This window comes from Fundulus heteroclitus, chromosome 21 (genome assembly GCF_011125445.2).
Source record: "Fundulus heteroclitus isolate FHET01 chromosome 21, MU-UCD_Fhet_4.1, whole genome shotgun sequence".
NCBI classification, from domain to species: Eukaryota; Metazoa; Chordata; class Actinopteri; order Cyprinodontiformes; family Fundulidae; genus Fundulus; species Fundulus heteroclitus.
In genome coordinates, this window is record NC_046381.1 from 7,632,308 (window position 1) to 7,650,555 (window position 18,248).

The 18,248-nt window shown below is 44.3% G+C and overlaps 1 protein-coding gene across 1 annotated transcript in view; it reads right to left on the reverse strand.

Annotated features, from left to right (window-relative positions):
• gli3 (GLI family zinc finger 3) overlaps window positions 1–18,248 on the reverse strand; it is a 154,615-nt gene that overhangs the window by 56,701 nt on the left and 79,666 nt on the right. Inside the window, exon 4 of the mRNA XM_036125807.1 lies at window positions 15,148–15,253. Coding sequence (XP_035981700.1) covers window positions 15,148–15,253 — 106 coding nt within the window. The remainder of the gene's footprint in view (window positions 1–15,147; window positions 15,254–18,248) is intronic.

Sequence of the window (18,248 nt, forward strand, 5' to 3'; positions counted from 1 at the left end):
TTTCACGATACTCCAACGTATTATGATGCACCTGTACGTGCTTGATTGCCTTTCTTTCTTTGCGAGCAGCAAAGTGAGCACAGGTGGAATTAGCTCTCAGCCGGTGCTCTGAGCTCCTCTGGCATGCCTCAGGCTAAAGAGAAAACTAGAGGCGACTCCTGGGTGTTAGAGTGTTAAACTTCTGAAAAAGCAGCGAGGAAGCACATCTATCTTTCTCTTTTCTTCTCCGGCATTGTCTCGATGGCCCCGGTGCCTGCACACAAACATCCGGCCGGCGCCTGCAGCCAAACGGGGCCTCGGGTTCCACACCTTCACAGCCCTTCACAGCCCGTCAAGTCGGGTAATGAGCGCACATGTCCGTGCGTGAGGTGGCAACCTACGGGCGAGGGAGGATGAGTGTGGCCTCGGGGCCGAGAGAGGAGCCGCTCGATTGTTACTCCCCCCCCCCCCCCCCCCCCCCCACCCACGCGTCCGTCCTCGATTCAACGTGTCACACTGGGCTGCAGAAATGAGCAGCCGCGCGGACGAACCCGAGCAAATCCCAAACAATGCGAGACAGCAGAGACACACAGCTGGAGGTAGTTAATCCTTCAGACAGAGATCTGAGGTACAACAAGAGGAAGAAAAAAAAAAAAAAAGAGAGAAAGCGGGTCGGCGGAGACAACAGGAGCATCAGGTACAAGACAGAAATATGTGTTGCCTCCTCTGCACTGAGAAAATCTTCCATTCGGAGCCAAATCCATCACATTGGCCTAACACACACTTCTTCTTGCAGAGGAGGGGATGGAGAGGAACGCTTGGACGGAAGAAAGGCAAGCGCTGGTGGGAAAGTGAACAGACACAGCCTACTTTATTCTGGCCGTTTCATCCATCTTGTTGGGCTAATAAAACGTCAAGTGGAGTTCCTTGATATTTAATCATGAAGGGGTGCCTGAACGCGTGGTGGTGGTGGTGGAGCGCTCCGGCTTGATGAAGCTCTGGGAGGCTTAAACACAGAACTGCAGACATTTTCTGGACGGACCCCAAAATAAGGATATTTTAAAAGGCGGCTACTCTCCAAGGCTGCTGCACGTGTTTCTGCTTAAATTTCCATAATTTTTCAGATTCAAGTTTCCAAAGTTCCCAGATCCCGGAAAATATTATAAACTATAATTTAAAAAGTTCACAGTGAATTTATTTCTACTTACTGCAAAAAAAAGACTGTAAAAACATGGATGGATGGATGGATGGATGGATGGATGTAGGGAGGAATGGATGGATAAAAGGAGAGATGGATGGATTAAAGGAGGGATGGATGGATAGATAAAAGAAGGTATGGATGGATGGATGGATGATGTCTAAATTGGATGGATGGATGGATGGATAAAAGGAGGGATGGATGGACAAAAGGAGGGATGGATGAATGGATGCATGGATGGATGAACAGATGGACGAATGGATGGATGGATAAAAGAAGGGATGGATGGATGGATGGATGATGTCTAAATTGGATGGATGGATGGATAAAAGGAGGGATGGATGGATAAAAGGAGGGATGGATGAACAGATGGATGAATGGATGGATTAAAGGAGGGATGGGTGGATGAATGGACGAATGGATCGTAGGATGGATGGATGGATGGATGGATACATGGAATTATGGACGAATGGAAGGACAGATGGATGGATGGAGGAATGGATGGATGGATGGATGGATGATGTCTTAATTGGATGGATGGATGGATGGATGGATGGATGAACAGATGGATGAACAGATGGATGAATGGATGGATTAAAGGAGGGATGGATGGATGAATGGACGAATGGATCGTAGGATGGATGGATGGATGGATGGATGGAATTATGGACGAATGGAAGGACAGATGGATGGATGGATGGATGGATGGATGGATGGATGGATGGATGCATGCATGCATGCATGGATGATGTCTAAATTGGATGGTTGGATGGATGGATGAATGGATGGATGGATGATGTCTAAATTGGATGGATGGATGGATGGATGGATGGATAAAAGGAGGGATGGATGAATGGATGCATGGATGGATGGATAAAAGGAGGGATGGATGAACAGATGGATGAATGGATGGATTAAAGGAGGGATGGAAGGACGAATGGATCGTAGGATGGATGGATGGATGGATGGATGGATGGATGGATGGAAAAATGCAACAAGCACATTTTCTATGCCGGTCCAGCGTTAGAAGACCATAAAGTCTCCACAGGAACTGGATCCTTGTGTGAAAATCCCGCCGCAGCTCAGAGGAACAGAGGAACCTTCCCAGTGTGGTTCCGTCGACTACACCAAACTTCCCTTCCTAATTTAGTAAAGATCACTTCCACAGAAAGGCCAAAGACCCGACGGACACGCAACAGGAACCTCGCCGTATTCCCATGCAGCTGGATCCAGTGACTCTGCTTATCTGAAGAGCTCCCGCCGGACAATCGCAATGTGAAACACTTCGCCCTCTCAGAGAGGAGCGAGGTATCATGGGAGACGAACAAAGCGAGGGGGCTTCTTTATGGCGCCTGCTTCAAACAACATCAGAGGATGAAACTGCTTTCTAACACGCCATCAGACGTAATGCCTGCCACATGTGACGAGTGGCATAACGCAAACAACTGCTTTGTGTGATACGTTTTAATGTTGAGGGGGAGACAAGTCATTTCTTCCCACACTGGCAGACCGTGAGCCACACCAAGAAAAGCCTCCTCTAACAAACATGTGGTAATATTTCACACTGTGTTCATTTAGGCTCCCCTTCAATCATTCACTGGAGAGTCAGAGCAAAGGGAGAGACGTAGGAAAGGAAGGGTAGAGGGGATGGAAAACGGGGAGAGTTGGAGTTGGATTTATGACCCTGTTCCCGGGGTCTCGTTACTTGCTATAACTGGCCCCCAGAGTGGGATCGTAGGGTCTGGAGCCCAGAGATCGCAGTAATGGAAATTCCACTTTTCTGCACGGGTGCAACATGACGTCTGCAGGGTGCAGGTCGAGCCCAAAGAGAGAGAGAGACAGAGAGAGAAAAACTGAAAAATGCATCATTCTACATAAGGCAAATCTTTCAAAAAGACTAATTCCTCTTATTGTAGATGTATAAACCCTCATTAACTCCTTGTATGGCAACACGTAGTAAAGAGAATCTCTAAGTGACTCCATGTGGCATCAAATTATTACAACATGGCAGGTTCTATGCCAGATGTCATTCCTATATAAATACATACACATATATATATATATATATATATATATATATATATATATATATATATACATATGTGTGTGTATTTATATAGGAATGACATCTGGCATAAAACCTGCATTATATTGACGGACTGGCGGCCTGTCCTGTCCTGTCCAGGGTGTACTCCGCCTTTCACCCAATGACCGCTGGAGAATGGCACCAGGCCCCTCAGGGATAAGCAGGTATAAAAAATGGTTGTATAATTATTATTATTTTTTATTTATTTAAATTTTTTTTATTATTACTATTATTATTGTTTTACAGTGGCACCCCAAACACCCACTGGCATCCTTGATGTGGACATTTAACAGTATTTTTTTGAATGATTGTATATTCAACGGAGGAAAAGTCAAGTTTGAGTAAGTTTGAGTTTGAGCTTACGCAATAGCACAGATTTAAAATGAAAATTGCTGAATAAATCATGAGAAATTCTGCATTTATTTAGGTCTTTAAGTAAAAAAACAAAACATAAAAGATGAAGGTTTGCAACTTAAAATAAAAAAAATACAAAGCAAAAATCTAAAATTATTCTATGCTATTTATTTATTTACGTTTTGCTTTTTTATTTTAATGCCAAACAGTGACCTTCAATGCAAATTGACAGTTTTAATACAAGTGCTATTAGTATTTCAGTGCTACAGTAGAAGCTGATAAATGCTTAAAAAATAAGACAAATACAGGATTAAAGGACTGCAAATAAGAGTTTAAAAATTAAAAATGTAGAATTAATGTATATTTTTGCAAGTTTTCGTTTATTTACGTTTTGAGATTTTTGCTTTCTATTTTTTTTACTTCCAAGCATTAACCCAGGTTCTTTTGCAAATGATATTTCCCTTTGATGGCAAGGTAGAAGCATTTGTGCAACATGAAAACAATCAGATGATTAAGATGAAAAGTACAAGAGTCAATAAAACAACAGACGCTGTAAAACAAAGCTGCATTTGATTTTGAATTTTAAGCGAGAGAAAAAAAAAGAAAAGAAACCAGTAAAATTGCAAAGAAATTAAGAGACGAAACAAAAGGCATTTTTTTTACACGTATAATTTTATATATAAAAGAGAGGAAAAAGTCCTGCTTGAATAAGTTTCTTTTTACACTTTTCGGCAGTAATCTAGACTCTAATGCAACTTATATGTATTTTAATACAACAGCCGCAGCCGGTTTGCGACGGGAAAGTAAATCGAAAACAGCCGTCTGAGTCGTGCAAATCCTGACGAGCTGATAAACAACAGCAAGTTTAATATGAATGTAAATTTATTTGGATGTTTAAGTGAGAAATAAAAGATGCAGAATTGCTAAGAAAATGTAAAAAAATGAAACAAAAGATTAAATTATTTCAGACCCTTCTTTTTTTTTAAGGTGTGTGTGTGCGTGTGTGTGTGTGTGTGTGTGTGCGTGCGTGCGTGCACGGCTGCACACACACACACACACACACACACACACACACACACACACACACACACACTCACATTAGCGGAGCGCTGTTGGCACCTGCCTGTTATCTCTCCCCTTCAGACCTGCTTTTTCCATTGTGCTCCTTGGGAGAGCTACAAATTGAGATCTCAAACATGAAGAGGGGGCAAATGACTCGTGTATAGAAAATCAAATCCGCTAATGTGTAACATGTGCAAATTTGCAGGCCCCATAGTAGAGATTAATGTGTTCTCCTTTTATCGAAAAAATGTACCTTTTTCAGACCTATTTTTCCATGCCCTTTCAATTTAAATTCAAAGAAGCAACGGTTAACGCACAAACAAATAAATATTTATTGAAAGGGAGAATATAATCGGCCCAAATGCTATTGATTCGGGCGCATTTAGGGGGTTCAAAGGCGTTTTGGAGGGATTAAAGGGAGGCACAAAAAAAAAAACCGCGTTGGAAATGCAATAACTAAAGGGCAAAACAGAAACAGTCAGGAAGGCGGCGGCAGCGTTCAGGACGGGGGGGGGGGGTAATCCTAGGAGGCTTCAGGAGAGTTTTGGAACAAGTCTTAACATATCTCCACAGGTAATGACTCAACCCTAAAACCTTTACAGGCCTTGTCAAATTTCTTTTTTTTTTCTCTCTCTCTCTCTCTCTGCTGGATCCATCATTCTCAAAATACACAGGTGCCTTAAAATATCCCGATCCTGGACGCACACACATTAAAAAATGGGGGGCGGGGGGGCGACTACACTACCCATTTAGGCTTCTGAAACCAGTGTATCACCAAAAAGAAGAAAAACTAGATATACTGTAACTTCCATCTGCCCACATTTCTGCTTAGCCATTTATCTCCTTTCTCTCTAAATCCTGAAATTGCCTCAGAAAAAAAATTATATAAATAAAAAAAAGGGGGGGGGAATCGGTGCACAACTTTTTTTTTTTTTGCTCCTGAGAAAATTGAAGAGGCTTTATGTCAAATACGGCTAAAGTCAGCCTCTCCATATCAAACAACGCGGCGCGAAAATTACTGTGGCAGTGATAAGGCTGCCAGATAGAAGGAGAGGAAGAGAGGGAAAGAGGGAGGGGGTGCTGGGGGGGAAAGGGGGGGGGGGGGTGCTGGCTGAAAGGAAGTGACTCTACTCAATTATGCTGCAAAATTGGTATGACTGAATATTTTTCATTCAGGTGACCGATGGTATCAGTGAAACTGCAATGCAGATAAATAAAAAGGAGCCTTCTGTCAAGAATAAACACCATTAATCATGAAGCCAGCGACTGTGTGACCGCCTGTCCCCCTGACTTACTCCAAAGAGAGAGTATTAAAGAAAGGAAGGGAAGGAGGGGCGCGCGCTGCAGAGGGGTGACCCGTGAAGTCACACCGACTAGGTTCTGGGGAGTTCAGAGAGGAAGATGAAAAAGCAGCCTTTCGTCTCTCTAGCCCCTGTGCGTTCCCCCCCCCCCCACCCCCCTCTTCCTGTGACAGGAGCCGTATCTGGACAGAGATTATCGGATGTGATTAAGGGAATAATCCATGACTCACGCTGTAATTTATGGCTTCACTTTGCATCCCGGTCTGGGACAGGAATTATTCACGTGCGAATTTTACTGGAAAACGCGCTGAAGGTTTTCAGAGAAATGTCGTCTGAAATTACAAAAAAAAAAAAAAAAAAAGTCACCTTGAACGCGTCACCGCGAGCCACGAAAAAAAGCTTGTTTTTTCTTCCTATTGTTTTCGCCGCTTGTGTCGCATGCCTCCGCGCGTTTGTTGCGATGCCCGGCCTCGTCCCATCTGGAAGGAGGTGTGGAGATAAGACCGCGGTCTTTATGCTAAGCGACGCGCCGCTGCTTTATGCAGCAGATTGGGCCCCGTGACAACAGTTTATGGAAATAACTCGAGAGGACGGCAAAACGGGGGGTGTGTGGGTGCGTTTGGAACGCAAAGGAGGATGTTCTCTGGGATGCTGACCAAAAATAAAGCCCAAATTCAGAGGTTGAAGAGGTGATTGGGAGCATTACTGCCATTACTCCACCTCTGTTAGTGCAGGAGAGGAAAAAGTCACATTTAAGAAACGACCTGTTTTAACTAACTCACTAGTGGCACGATTACTGGTACCAGTCCTGCTAATATATTGAACATACCCTTTTTCGCCACTCACTCTTTATGGTGATGGTGCTCACACTGGGAATGTGCAAAAGTTTTAAATATGACGAGCCACTGATGATAAAGCGTACGAGAGCTTCAACAGCGAAGTTCGACTACCAGATTGTGTCTTGGGCTGACCAATATCTATGGCAGGGGTGCCAAACTAATTTCTATATGGGGCCACTTTGGCATCATAAATTCATTAAAAGGGCCGCTTGCATGTGTAGAGACGATACTTTTCATTTCATAATTTCATTCCAGTTCACACAGTAGTATAAAAAATGCACAGTAACATAAAAGTAGCACTGTTAGGCCCAGTTTATACAGTTTATCTGCAAAGAAAGTTGATATTGGGGTGAGTTACACTTACAGGAGGCACAGTTTTAGCCACTTTATACACTTTAAAAGAATATATGCCTTTTTTTTTGGCTCTCGAGGGCCGGATAATTTACCTTGACGGGCCGGATTTGGCCCGCCGGCCTTGAGTTTGACACCTGTGATCTATAGGGAACTAATGTGCACTTGTTCAATACCCGGATATTGCCTGTTGTCCCCTCTGAATCTGACCGTTTCTCAAGCTAACGTGAGGCTTTTCAAGCGCCATGTTTCCGTCTTGTGACCAAAGAGAACAAGGCCAGCACCAACCAGCTGTTGAAGAACAAGTCCAGAAGCCGCCACCCAGACTCTTGAGGCGCCAACGGAGAGTCCGACAAGAAACCTCAAGAGGAAATTTGCAAAACAAATTAAAGACAACCTGAAGTTTTGACATCTTTAATAAACCAAAGGCTTCCTCTCCTGTTGCAGCTAGGAACCAGAAAACGGACGCCTGTTACGGAGACTTTGGCTACGTTCACACTGCAGCCTGAAGTGACGCAATTCTGATTTTTTTGCTCATATGCGACCTGTATCTGATCTTTTTATGACAGTCTGAACAACACAGATCGGATTTTTTCAAATGCGACCCAGGTCGCTTGGATATGTGGTCCTGAATCCGATACACTGCAAAAAGGGAACTAAAAGTAAGTAAAGTTTTCTTAAAGTTTGTATATTTTCCCTTGATTTTAGCAGCTAAATAAGACTATTTGCCAATGGAATGAGTCATTTTACCCCTAAGATAAGATAATTAGATATCCGGCACTTGAAATAAGATGATGGAGATTAAATATTCTTATTTTAAGTGCAAAACTCTTATTCCATTGGCAAATAGTCTTATTTAGCTGCTCAAATCAAGGAAAAAGACATTAATTTCAAAAAATTTTGACTTACTTTTAGTTCCATTTTTGCAGTGTATGTATGCAATCTTTTAAAATGCGGCCTGTGTCTGTACGGCCAGGTTGCATTTATCCGACCTGTACGTCACCGATACTCGACAAACGTCACAATTCTGCGTCCTGCTATGCAGAAGCGGGAAGAAAGACGACACCCATAGCGGACTACAATGAGGAGAGCAGTCAGTGGAGGGAAAGCTCTGGTTAGAAAATAAATTAATGACCGTAAAATGCGCGCCAGCATTATAATCCATGTTTACTTCCGCAAACACTGAGGACGCTTGCTACGTGTTACGTCATCGCGTCCTCAACTGCGCATGCGGGACACTTCGGTTGAACGCATTCAGTTCACACAGGAGATCACATACAAGTCGCATATATTTGGAAATGTGAACGGACACGCAAAAAAATCCGATCTCACAAATAATCGGAATAGAGCATTAAGACCTGCAGTGTGAACGTAGCCTTTGTGACCCCAAGATGCTCACCACTCTTTGCTGCTGTTCTCTAACGGAGAGCTTCCTTTCCATCCTGCTCACCATGCATGGTGGGAAGAGAAATACGTCGTCCAGCATCCCGGCTAAAGGAAATGGGACCCCTGTGTCACGTCATGTTGCTACCTCGGGGAAACAGAAACTCATTGATGGCTAATTAAAGATTCCTAGAAACTCAGCTCAATCTCAAAAGGGAAAAGAATAAAAGAAGTTACATTTATTTTAGTGGGGCTGTTTTGGTACCAATAATTGCACCACTGGTTCATTTAGCTAAGAACGGTTATTTAACGATTTACATTTTTTTCCCACAAATTACAATTTGGATTAAGCAACTACAACACATGGCACATTTGTTTTAAAACTGGAGCATTTTAAGCAACAGCTTTCCCGGCGCCTTAAACCCCTTCCTGGTTCATCCTCATCTGGACTGAGTCAGCGCTGTGATTTGCAGCAGTCGTCCCAGCGGTACCTTCAGATTAAACCTCCCGTTGGGCCGAGGTGGCAGCTGAGCAAACATGCTCCCGAACGCAACAACCACACAAGCCGGGAACACGGGAGACGCGCTCCTAAAGCCCCAGCTCGCTCTCTGCAATGTCAGAACGCGGAGTAGAGCCCGTCTTGATTAGTGAGTTAGGTTGGAGGTTTTAGGCTCTGAGATGCTGCATTTGTTTGAACTTTCAAATGCTGGTGAAGATTCTCAGTCATCCAGGTCATGGTCATTCCAAAAAAAAAAGTAAAAAAAAACAAAGCAACTGGACTTTTTCGTAGTTGAAGACGTTTCGCTTCCTCTCCAGGAAGCTTTCTCAATTCAAAAAGTCTGGAGTAATGTGAAGTAACAAGCTTTATACTACTGCCCAAACAAAGGCCTTGTAATGGCTTAGATAACATGCAAATTTAAACAAAACAGGTCCACCCCTTAGTAATGGGCGGTCGTTAAAGACATTAAGCCAGTAGATTGAGCCGAAACTGGTCCGCTCCTCTGTAACGAAGAATCGTTAGGGTTGTTATTGGCCTGGCTGAAAGGAACGATGTTTTGATCACCCATATGAGGGTGAGAGTTGAGGTGATGATTGGCTGGAATAAATCCTATAGCTGCATTATAGGTTATAGGTTATAGACCGCCCATTACTAAGGGGTGGACCTGTTTCTGTTGAATTTGCATGTTATCTAAGCCATTACAAGGCCTTTGTTTGGACAGTAGTATAAAGCTTGGTACTCCAAATTACTCCAGACTTTTTGAATTGAGAAAGCTTCCTGGAGAGGAAGCGAAATGTCTTCAACTACGGAAAACAAGTCCAGTTGCTTTGTTATTTACTTTTTTTGGAAGAACTTTCAAATGCAAAAAAAAACAAAATAAACAATTAGAGCACTCACGAATCAGACAAAGAATGTACCATCAGATGATTAGCAATGACTTTACGCTTAAAGTCATGGTCAACACCTTCAAAGAGTTAAATCCACCGGGCTCGCCTTAAACCTTCTGTAAATTTGAATACGGCTGCAAGTCAATTGCCCATCCTGTTAGAGTGTTTTGTGGGTTTTAGTGGCCCTCCCATTCACAGCACGAGGGCCGCGGGAATCCAGAGTAAACCCTGCAGCCGATAATTGACTGGCGATGAATTCCTCTGTTTGTTGCGAGCCGTCTCTGGGTGACCGAGGACTGGTGTTGAACTGCATGGGAGGGGGGGTTGGTTTTGCTGCGCAATAAAGCTGGAATGAAAGAAGGGGTTTCCAAATACTCCCATTAAGCCCAGACCCGAAACAATGGCGGTGGAAGTGGGCACCAGAGCTTCCTGTGGAGAGCCCACTCTGCACCCATCTGAGTGTTTATTTAAGCGCCTTCCCTGGAAGATGTTAGAGTGACAGAGTTTCCAGACTCAGCTTCCCTTCACAGTTTAACAGGTTTTAATCCAAAGTTTACTGTGTTGTTTTTGTGCAGATATTTATACAAAGTGCCTAAATGAAACTTAGCAAAGGGAGGAAGCAGACACAAGAGGACCAAAGAGAGGACGGAAGGTCAGGAGAGAGAAAAGAAGGACACGAGTAAATGAAAGGAGGTAGGGCACAAAGAGGAAAAGAAGGAAAGGAAGAAAGCACGAAACAATAAAATAAATGAATAACTCCAGGAAGAAAGAAGAGGACAAAAGCAAGTTAAGGAACAAGGGAGGAAGAGGGCACATAAAGAAAAGAAAAGTAGGACATACTGAATGAAGTAGCAAAATAGTTGATTAAAGGAACGGTGTGAGGAAGAGAGGAAGGAGGGAATCACACAAGGAAGAAAAGAAGGAAAGAAACAGGAAAGGAAATAAGGAAATACCAAAGCAAGGACAAAAGAGAGGGAGGGAGGAAGGAAGGAAGGAATATGACAGGAATATGGAAGTCAAAAGTTAAAAGAAGGAAAGGACACAAGGAGAAAGGAAGGAAGGAAGGAAGGAAGGAAGGAAGGAAGGAAGGAAGGAAGGAAGGAAGGAAGGAAGGAAGGAAGGAAGGAAGGAAGGAAGGAAGGAAGGAAGGAAGGAAGGAAGGAAGGAAGGAAGGAAGGAAGGAAGGAAAATGGACAGCGTAACAGGAAAAAAACAACTTTTTCCCCACACTTATAAAAACTTGACTTTACTTTGCAGCTTTTTATCTAGGCTGTGTAGGAAACCCCTGCTCTTTAGTGAGGGGGGAATGAAAGCTGCCTTTAGATAAGAGCGAAGACAGAGGAACAACAGCCAGATTCAAGTTAGGAAAGACTTCATCTGGACCTGGATCAGCGCCGGCCTCGGAGGCTTTCACTAATGACGAGGAAAAGCAGCAGAAGTTGCAAGAAGTTTAAGGGTTCTTGATACACTCAGGTGTTGTTTTTTTTCATGGATGCATGCAAGTTTCTTAGAGAAAAGCAAAAAGAGGGGGACCCCCACAGCCTCACCTGACCCTGAGGCTGTAATATTGGCACCCTGGTACCTTCCCCCCAGGAATTCATAAACTAAACGGTTAGCCTCTGTCTGTAATTGCCTTCTCCCTTCCTTAATAGAGGAGGTGAGGTAAAGAGAGAGGGAGGGGGTAAAAAAAAACAAAGGACAGTTAATTTCTGATTTCCTCTGCTCATTTGAAGGCAAATTAAGTGTCAAACAGCTAATACGGAGCATATTTCATTTTATGAGCTTTTAATTTAATTCCGCCGCCTCATATCGCCGGAGCCCCGTTAGCCGTTCGCTGCTAACGCCTGCTTCCCGTCGAACAACGAGGGGCCATAAATAAACATGTTTCAATTAGGCCCTTCACCGTAATAGGATGTGATTCTGTTCATTTGCCACGCACGGATGGTGGATGTGCCGACGCGGCGGAGAGGAAACAAGCTGCTGGGCGTTGCTGTGCTTTGCCGAACGCCCAGTGGTGACTGGGTAGTCGCGGCACGGCGGGGGGAAGCTGGCTGGATTGATGGAAGCGCCGCAGGGCCAACCCAACTGTAATTACAGGCCGTAATGAGAGGTTGCATGGGGAAGTACCGCAATAATAGTCCCTGTGTACTTAGGCATATCTTTGAGAAGGCTAATAACGATTAATTCTGCACACGGTTGGGGAACTTGTCTTAAAACAATTCAATATATCTCACCATACATCGACTGCTCCTGCTTATTCGCTTTGCGTCTGACTGCAGGCGGCATTGTTGAGCCGAACGCTCAAGTCCTGGCAGACGTTCCACCGCTTTCCGGCCGCCGCTTTGCAAACGGCAAAAAGTTCGGCCAAAAAAACCTGCGGGACACCTGGATGCGCAATTAACTCCAATTTCCCATCAGGTGGTTGTTTTAATCCCACACGTGATAAGTGCCTCTTCTCACCGAGGAATACGGCGCTGCTTTTTAATCAAGCGAGCGATATTGCTCCTACCCAACGCGACGGCTCAAAAGCTACCAGACAGAGCACCTTGCAAAAGTACTCCTAACCCTTTAGTTTTATTTATTACGAAGAACAGCCTGGAAATTTCACCACGCATTGGCTCTCTTTGATCTGATACGCCTAAATAAATGCTACAGAAGTCGCCTGTTTTGTAAATAAAGTGCACAAGTGTGCAATTCACTGTCCTATAAGGGCAGAGTTCGGCTACAAAGGAATATTTCAAGCTTTTTTGCATCTTTTGGAGCCCAGCTCAATCCATTAACAGACAATGGGAGGAGCACAGAACCAAAAGCCATTCCAAGACATGGCCTAAACTGACTGAATCAGCCGAGGGTAACCCAGGTGACTCTGGAGGAGCTGTAGAAATCAACAGCTCAGGTGTGACAAGTATTAAGAGTAACGGAAAGCAGGCGAGCGACGGCTGCAAATAGTAAATTAACGCTGCATTCGACACACCTGTCGTGCCGAACTGACCTGAGACAGAACAGATAACTGGTCTCCAGTCTTAGTTTGCCGGTGTTGACAAGGTCAGGACAGGAGTGATGGCTGCAAAAGTGATGCTGTAGGTGCGGGATGTCTTCATAGGAAGTAATATGGGCATTTTTTGTTGTTGTTGTCACTTTTTGTTGCCTACATGGGAGTAGTGGGAAGCCATCGATAAAAAGGAGGCCACGAAGCAGCAAACTTGTGACCAATTACACTCATTGGTCTACCTGTAGAGCGCCATCTTCTGAAAGGAAACACCTGCGCTTCTCTTCTGTGAAACATGATGGTGGCGGCATTATGCTGTGGGGATGCTTGTTTTTCAACAGGGATAAAGCGTCAGTAGGGAACATTAGGACAACTACCACAGCTACGGGCTGTATTCTCCACAAATCTGGCACAATTAAAGCCGCTGTCGAAAGGAAACCTGTGGCGGCAGCATCATGCTGTGGGAAGGCTTTTTTTTTGTATAGGAGGGACAAGAGATCTCATAGCAAGACTGGAAACATGCTTCTTTTTTAGACTCTTCGTCCAGTCTGAAGAACATCAGGTGATGTTGTAAAGATTGCAAAATAAAAGTAAAGCTTTCAGTCCCCACATGTGCAAAGCTGGGAGAGACACACTGCAAAAGATGTTGCAGCAAATGGTTGATCTAAAAATCATCCATTCTTGGGGCTGAAAACCGCACTTTTTACACCTTTATTTGCATAAAAAAAAAGTTTACCTCACAATTATGCAATTACGGGTGTAACCCCAATAAAAAGAGGCTGGCGGTTGGGAAAATTTGCACGCCGCTGTATCCGGCATGACAGCGAGTCCATTTAAATGCGTATGGGCACTCAACAGCTGCCTTACAATCATGACAAATAGTTTCCCTCAACATCGCATGTCATATTAAACAGCCCTGAGCTTAATGGCTTGGATAAAAAGCCCTTAAGTAGCGAGGCAGAGCGCGACCGTGTCTCCGGTGACAGCAAGCCAAGCGCACAGGTAATTCCTGTCCAAACAGAGTGACTGAGGACGCCGTCGCCGCGCGGCTTCTCCGCCTTAATTCAATTCCCTGCCTCGGCGTTGTCCCTCCCGCCCTCTCCTCATTGCTCTCCCTCCCTAACCTGCGCTCCACGTCGCTCCAAAGCGCTCCTGACGGATAACAAGCCCGGCTGTTTGTTTGAGCCCGTGTTGCCTGCGCGTGTTCGCCCCATTATCTCCACATAAGCTAAATGCTAAATTATATTTGCCATTTTGTTTGCGGTGACATGGAGCATCAATCAAATCCCTTTTTTTTTTCCTCCCCTTTTTTTTTTAGTTGCTCCCTTTCTTCCTCTGCTGCGCCAGGAGAGGTTGAGAGGTGGGGTGGGCTGGAGGTGGAGGGGTAGGGAAAGGGGATGGGGGGTGGGGGGGAGCATAAAAAATTCATTACGCTTAGTGGCACATCAGCAAGGGAGAGATATGACTCCTGGAGGAGAAGAAGGCAGGATGGGGGGGGAGTTGATAATGATGAAGAATATCAAACATAATGCGGCCCAAGTAGCTGCCCCATCCAATTTGTCCTCGTCGCGCCGTGATCGCTTCCTTCGTGCCTGAAAAAACAAACCCTGTGAGGACAATGAAGCGTCTACTCGTGGTGCTGGGTCGTTTGGATGCAAAGAATACAAATGATGAAAGTCCGGGGGAACGGAAAGCAAAGCGCTTTGAAGTACTTCTCTGACCCCCGTCTCTCCGGGGAAACACAAGACGACTCCGGTTGGAGTCACTGCGACCAACTAACTAACGGCCTCTCGCTTAACGAGGAGCGACGCGGCCGTTTTTTTACCTGACTCTATATTTGACGGACTGAGCGCGCTCCAGCCGTCAGGAGCCCGTCTGTGCCTGTCAAGAGACGAGTCGATGTCAGCAGAGGCATCGCTCCCCTCTCCTCCTGACAGGGGCTTGATCATGAGAACCGGGGCGCGCTCCCAGGCTCCCGTCGGCCCCGCTCTCATTTTCATGTCTCTGACACATGTTCATTTGCGCGTCTCTGACATGCGGATCATGTTGCGCACGCACAGGGGCCTCGCGGCCTTTGATCCTGAGAGAGCGAGGAGGACGCTGCGCGCCCACAGGCGGAAGGAGCGTGATCCGCATCGGGCCCAACGCGGTTGAGATCGGCGACGTTTTGGGCAGTGCTCTGAGTGTGTGTTTGCGTGACCGGTGTGTGAGGGACTTACATGTGAAGAGGGGTCACGGGCGACGGCTCGTAGATGTAACGCCCCTGGGCGTGTCTGTCGTCAATGGGCACTGGAGGGTGGAAGGTGGGGAAGAACGGCGGCGCGGCTGCGTGGAAAAGAAGAGAGAAAAAAAAAACACACTTTTTTTTAATAAAAAACCTTTCGTGTGTCCCCGTAGCATCCATACTGTCTTTAGCTAATCTCAAACCCAGCTGTGATGAAAGGCAGCAGCTGATGGCAATCTTTCAGCAGACCCACCCAAAATGAGAGCTCATTAGACGCGCTGAGCTAAAAGCGGCCCTGCTCTGAAACATTCCCCGAGAAGGTCGTAAACCTTTGCAACCCTTTCTTTGGCTCCATCCATCTTCCCGAACATCGCCCAGCTTCCCTTTGCCCGATGAAGAAAATCAACCCCACAGCACAATGCTGCTACCGCCATGTTTAACCGTTGAAATGACGTGCGCGGGTTGATGTGCGACAAGCCGAGTTTTACTAGCAGGCCAATATGTCTACGTTTAGTCCAATCTGATTACTGCAAAAACGGAACTAAAAATAAGTAAAATGTTCTTAAAATGAATGTATTTTTCCTTGATTTGAGCAGGTAAATAAGATGATCTACCAATAGAATAAGATTTTTGCACTTAAAATAGGAACAACTCATCTTCATCATCTTATTTCAAGTGCAGTATATCTAATTATCTTATTTTAGGGGTAAAAATACTCATTCCATTGGCAGATAATCTTATTTACCTACTCAAATCTAGGACAAATACACTAATTTTAAGAACATTTTACTTATTTTTAGATCCGTTTTTTGCAGTGCAGAATACCTTCTTCCACGTGGATGTTGTCTCCTAAATGGCTTGTGGTAACTATTCAAAGCGTTTCTTTCAACGATAGCTTTCTTCTTGCCACTCTTCCATCAAACCAATATTTCTTTTGCCAATTCAAGTCTATCTGAACCTTTATTCCTACTAAAGAAAAGCATCCCCACAGCATGACGTCGCTCAGACCATGTTTCAAGTGGTGAGCTCAGGATGGTGTGCAGTGTGATTTTATTTCTCTCCCCACTTAGTATTTTGTCTACGAGGCCAAATGTTAAATGTTGATCAGAGCATCTTCTTCAACATCTGCTTGTTTTTTCCCCTGCTTTGCTTGACGAAAAAACTGCTAACAAGACTTACTGCGGCTTTCTTTCAACAATCACTTTCTTTTTGCCAAATCTGTGTAGTGCAAAACTAAAAGTTGTCCTAGTTGGCCTAATTCTCCTGTTTCGGCCTTTATCCTCTTTACATAAGCGGTCACCATCATGTTTTACTGTAGGAACCATGTCAGGCTTTACATGACATAAAGACAGCCAAAGAAGTAACATTTTTGTTGCATCTTAGAAGACCTTGTTCTGGTTTAAGGCGTCCCCTACATGGCTTGTGGAAAACTTGCAACAGTGGCTTCTAATGCATTTATTTTAATAATGGCTTTAGTCTTTCAATACTTATATAAACTGCATTTTTGTGGAGTGCATGACTAACAGTTGTCCTGTCTACAGATTCTCCCATCTGAGCTGTGGATTTCTGCAACTCCTCCAAAGTTACCATGGCCTCATGCATATGCTTTCACTTTAGCTGGATGGCCATGTCTTAGGAGGTGGGCAATAGGGCCATTTTGGATTGAATTGAAGAGTTCTCTTTTGAGACGTTTAAAAGTTAGTATTAGGGCTGGATGATATAGGAAAAAAAAGCATATGGATAAAATAGAAATCATGCGTATAAGAAACAATTCAAAACATATATTTAAGTGCAGCCCTGGCCACTTTATGCTGTTGCTTCATGACATATTATTAGATAAAGAACATGTAAACACTGCATTCAATCAAGTTTTTACCAAAACTGCAAGTTTAAAAAAAAATCAAAAAGAGTGAGCTCTCTGAACTCTTTCAAGGGGGCGGAGCTTGGTGACAGAGCATTCCTGGGTCCATGCTTGTGATTGGTTGGGAGGATGTAATGACTTTAGTATTAACCTACATGATAGGCTGGAATGCAAAAGGAAGGAAAACTGTTCTTCTATTGAACTTTTTACTGACCCTTTTTTTTCTATCGCACCCACACCTCTATCGTTCGATATATATTGTTATTGAATTGTCGTCCGCCCCTAGTTGGGATGTTTTGAAACCTAACTCTGATTTAAACTATGCTTTAACTTTTTCCCAGACTTCAGCATGTGAGGTAGGGAAAAACCGTGGAGCAGCTGTGCAGAAAAGAAAAAAGAAAAACATACTTTTTAACTACTTTTTGTATATCTATGCAAATCCATACTGTCTTTAGCTACAGCAAATGGCAGTTGCAAAGAAAGGCAGCGGCCGATGGCTATCTTTTGTGGGACCCATCCAAAATGAGATCTCATTAAATGCGCTGAGCTAAACGATGCTCTGCTCCAAAACGTTTGGTAGAGGAAGTCTTTCTAAACGTCTCAAGGCTGACAGAACTCAAAATAAACAGTGTGTAAATAACCAAAAGAAAAGCAGCCAAACGGCACATTTCTCCCCGTGCCAAGCATAATGTGGTTTCACACAAAGGATAACATTTAAGTACGACCAATGGAACGCACCGAGCGAGAACAAAAACATCCTTTTCCGGAGGCTTCTTTTTCTACAAACCCTCCCCAACCCCACCCCAGACAAAATATTACAACATTTGCATAATATGTGCAAGCAAGCTTTTCTCTATTTTTACTGCTGAAATCGAAACTCTCGCACTGCAAACGGACTAAAATCCCACATGTGTGCCGCTGATCTCCCAAACCTTAACTGCACTCCATAAACCTTGAAACTAAATCTGGATTCGGTGCTCTGGAACGCCGCCTCGCTCGCTCTCGGACAAGTCGAAACAAGCAAACCATGAGTGGGAATTTTTTTTCAACAAGCACTGCCAACCCGAGTTGTGAAACCAAACAAAAAAAAAAAAAAAAGGCCAAAGGAGGATATCATCTTCATTCACATTTCTCTCCTGGAGCACGTGTCATTTTATTGCCTGTTGCCGAGGCCAAGCTGCGTCTCGGCACCCCGAGGCAAAGCTTGTGTCAACATCTGTTTAACTTCACTCAGC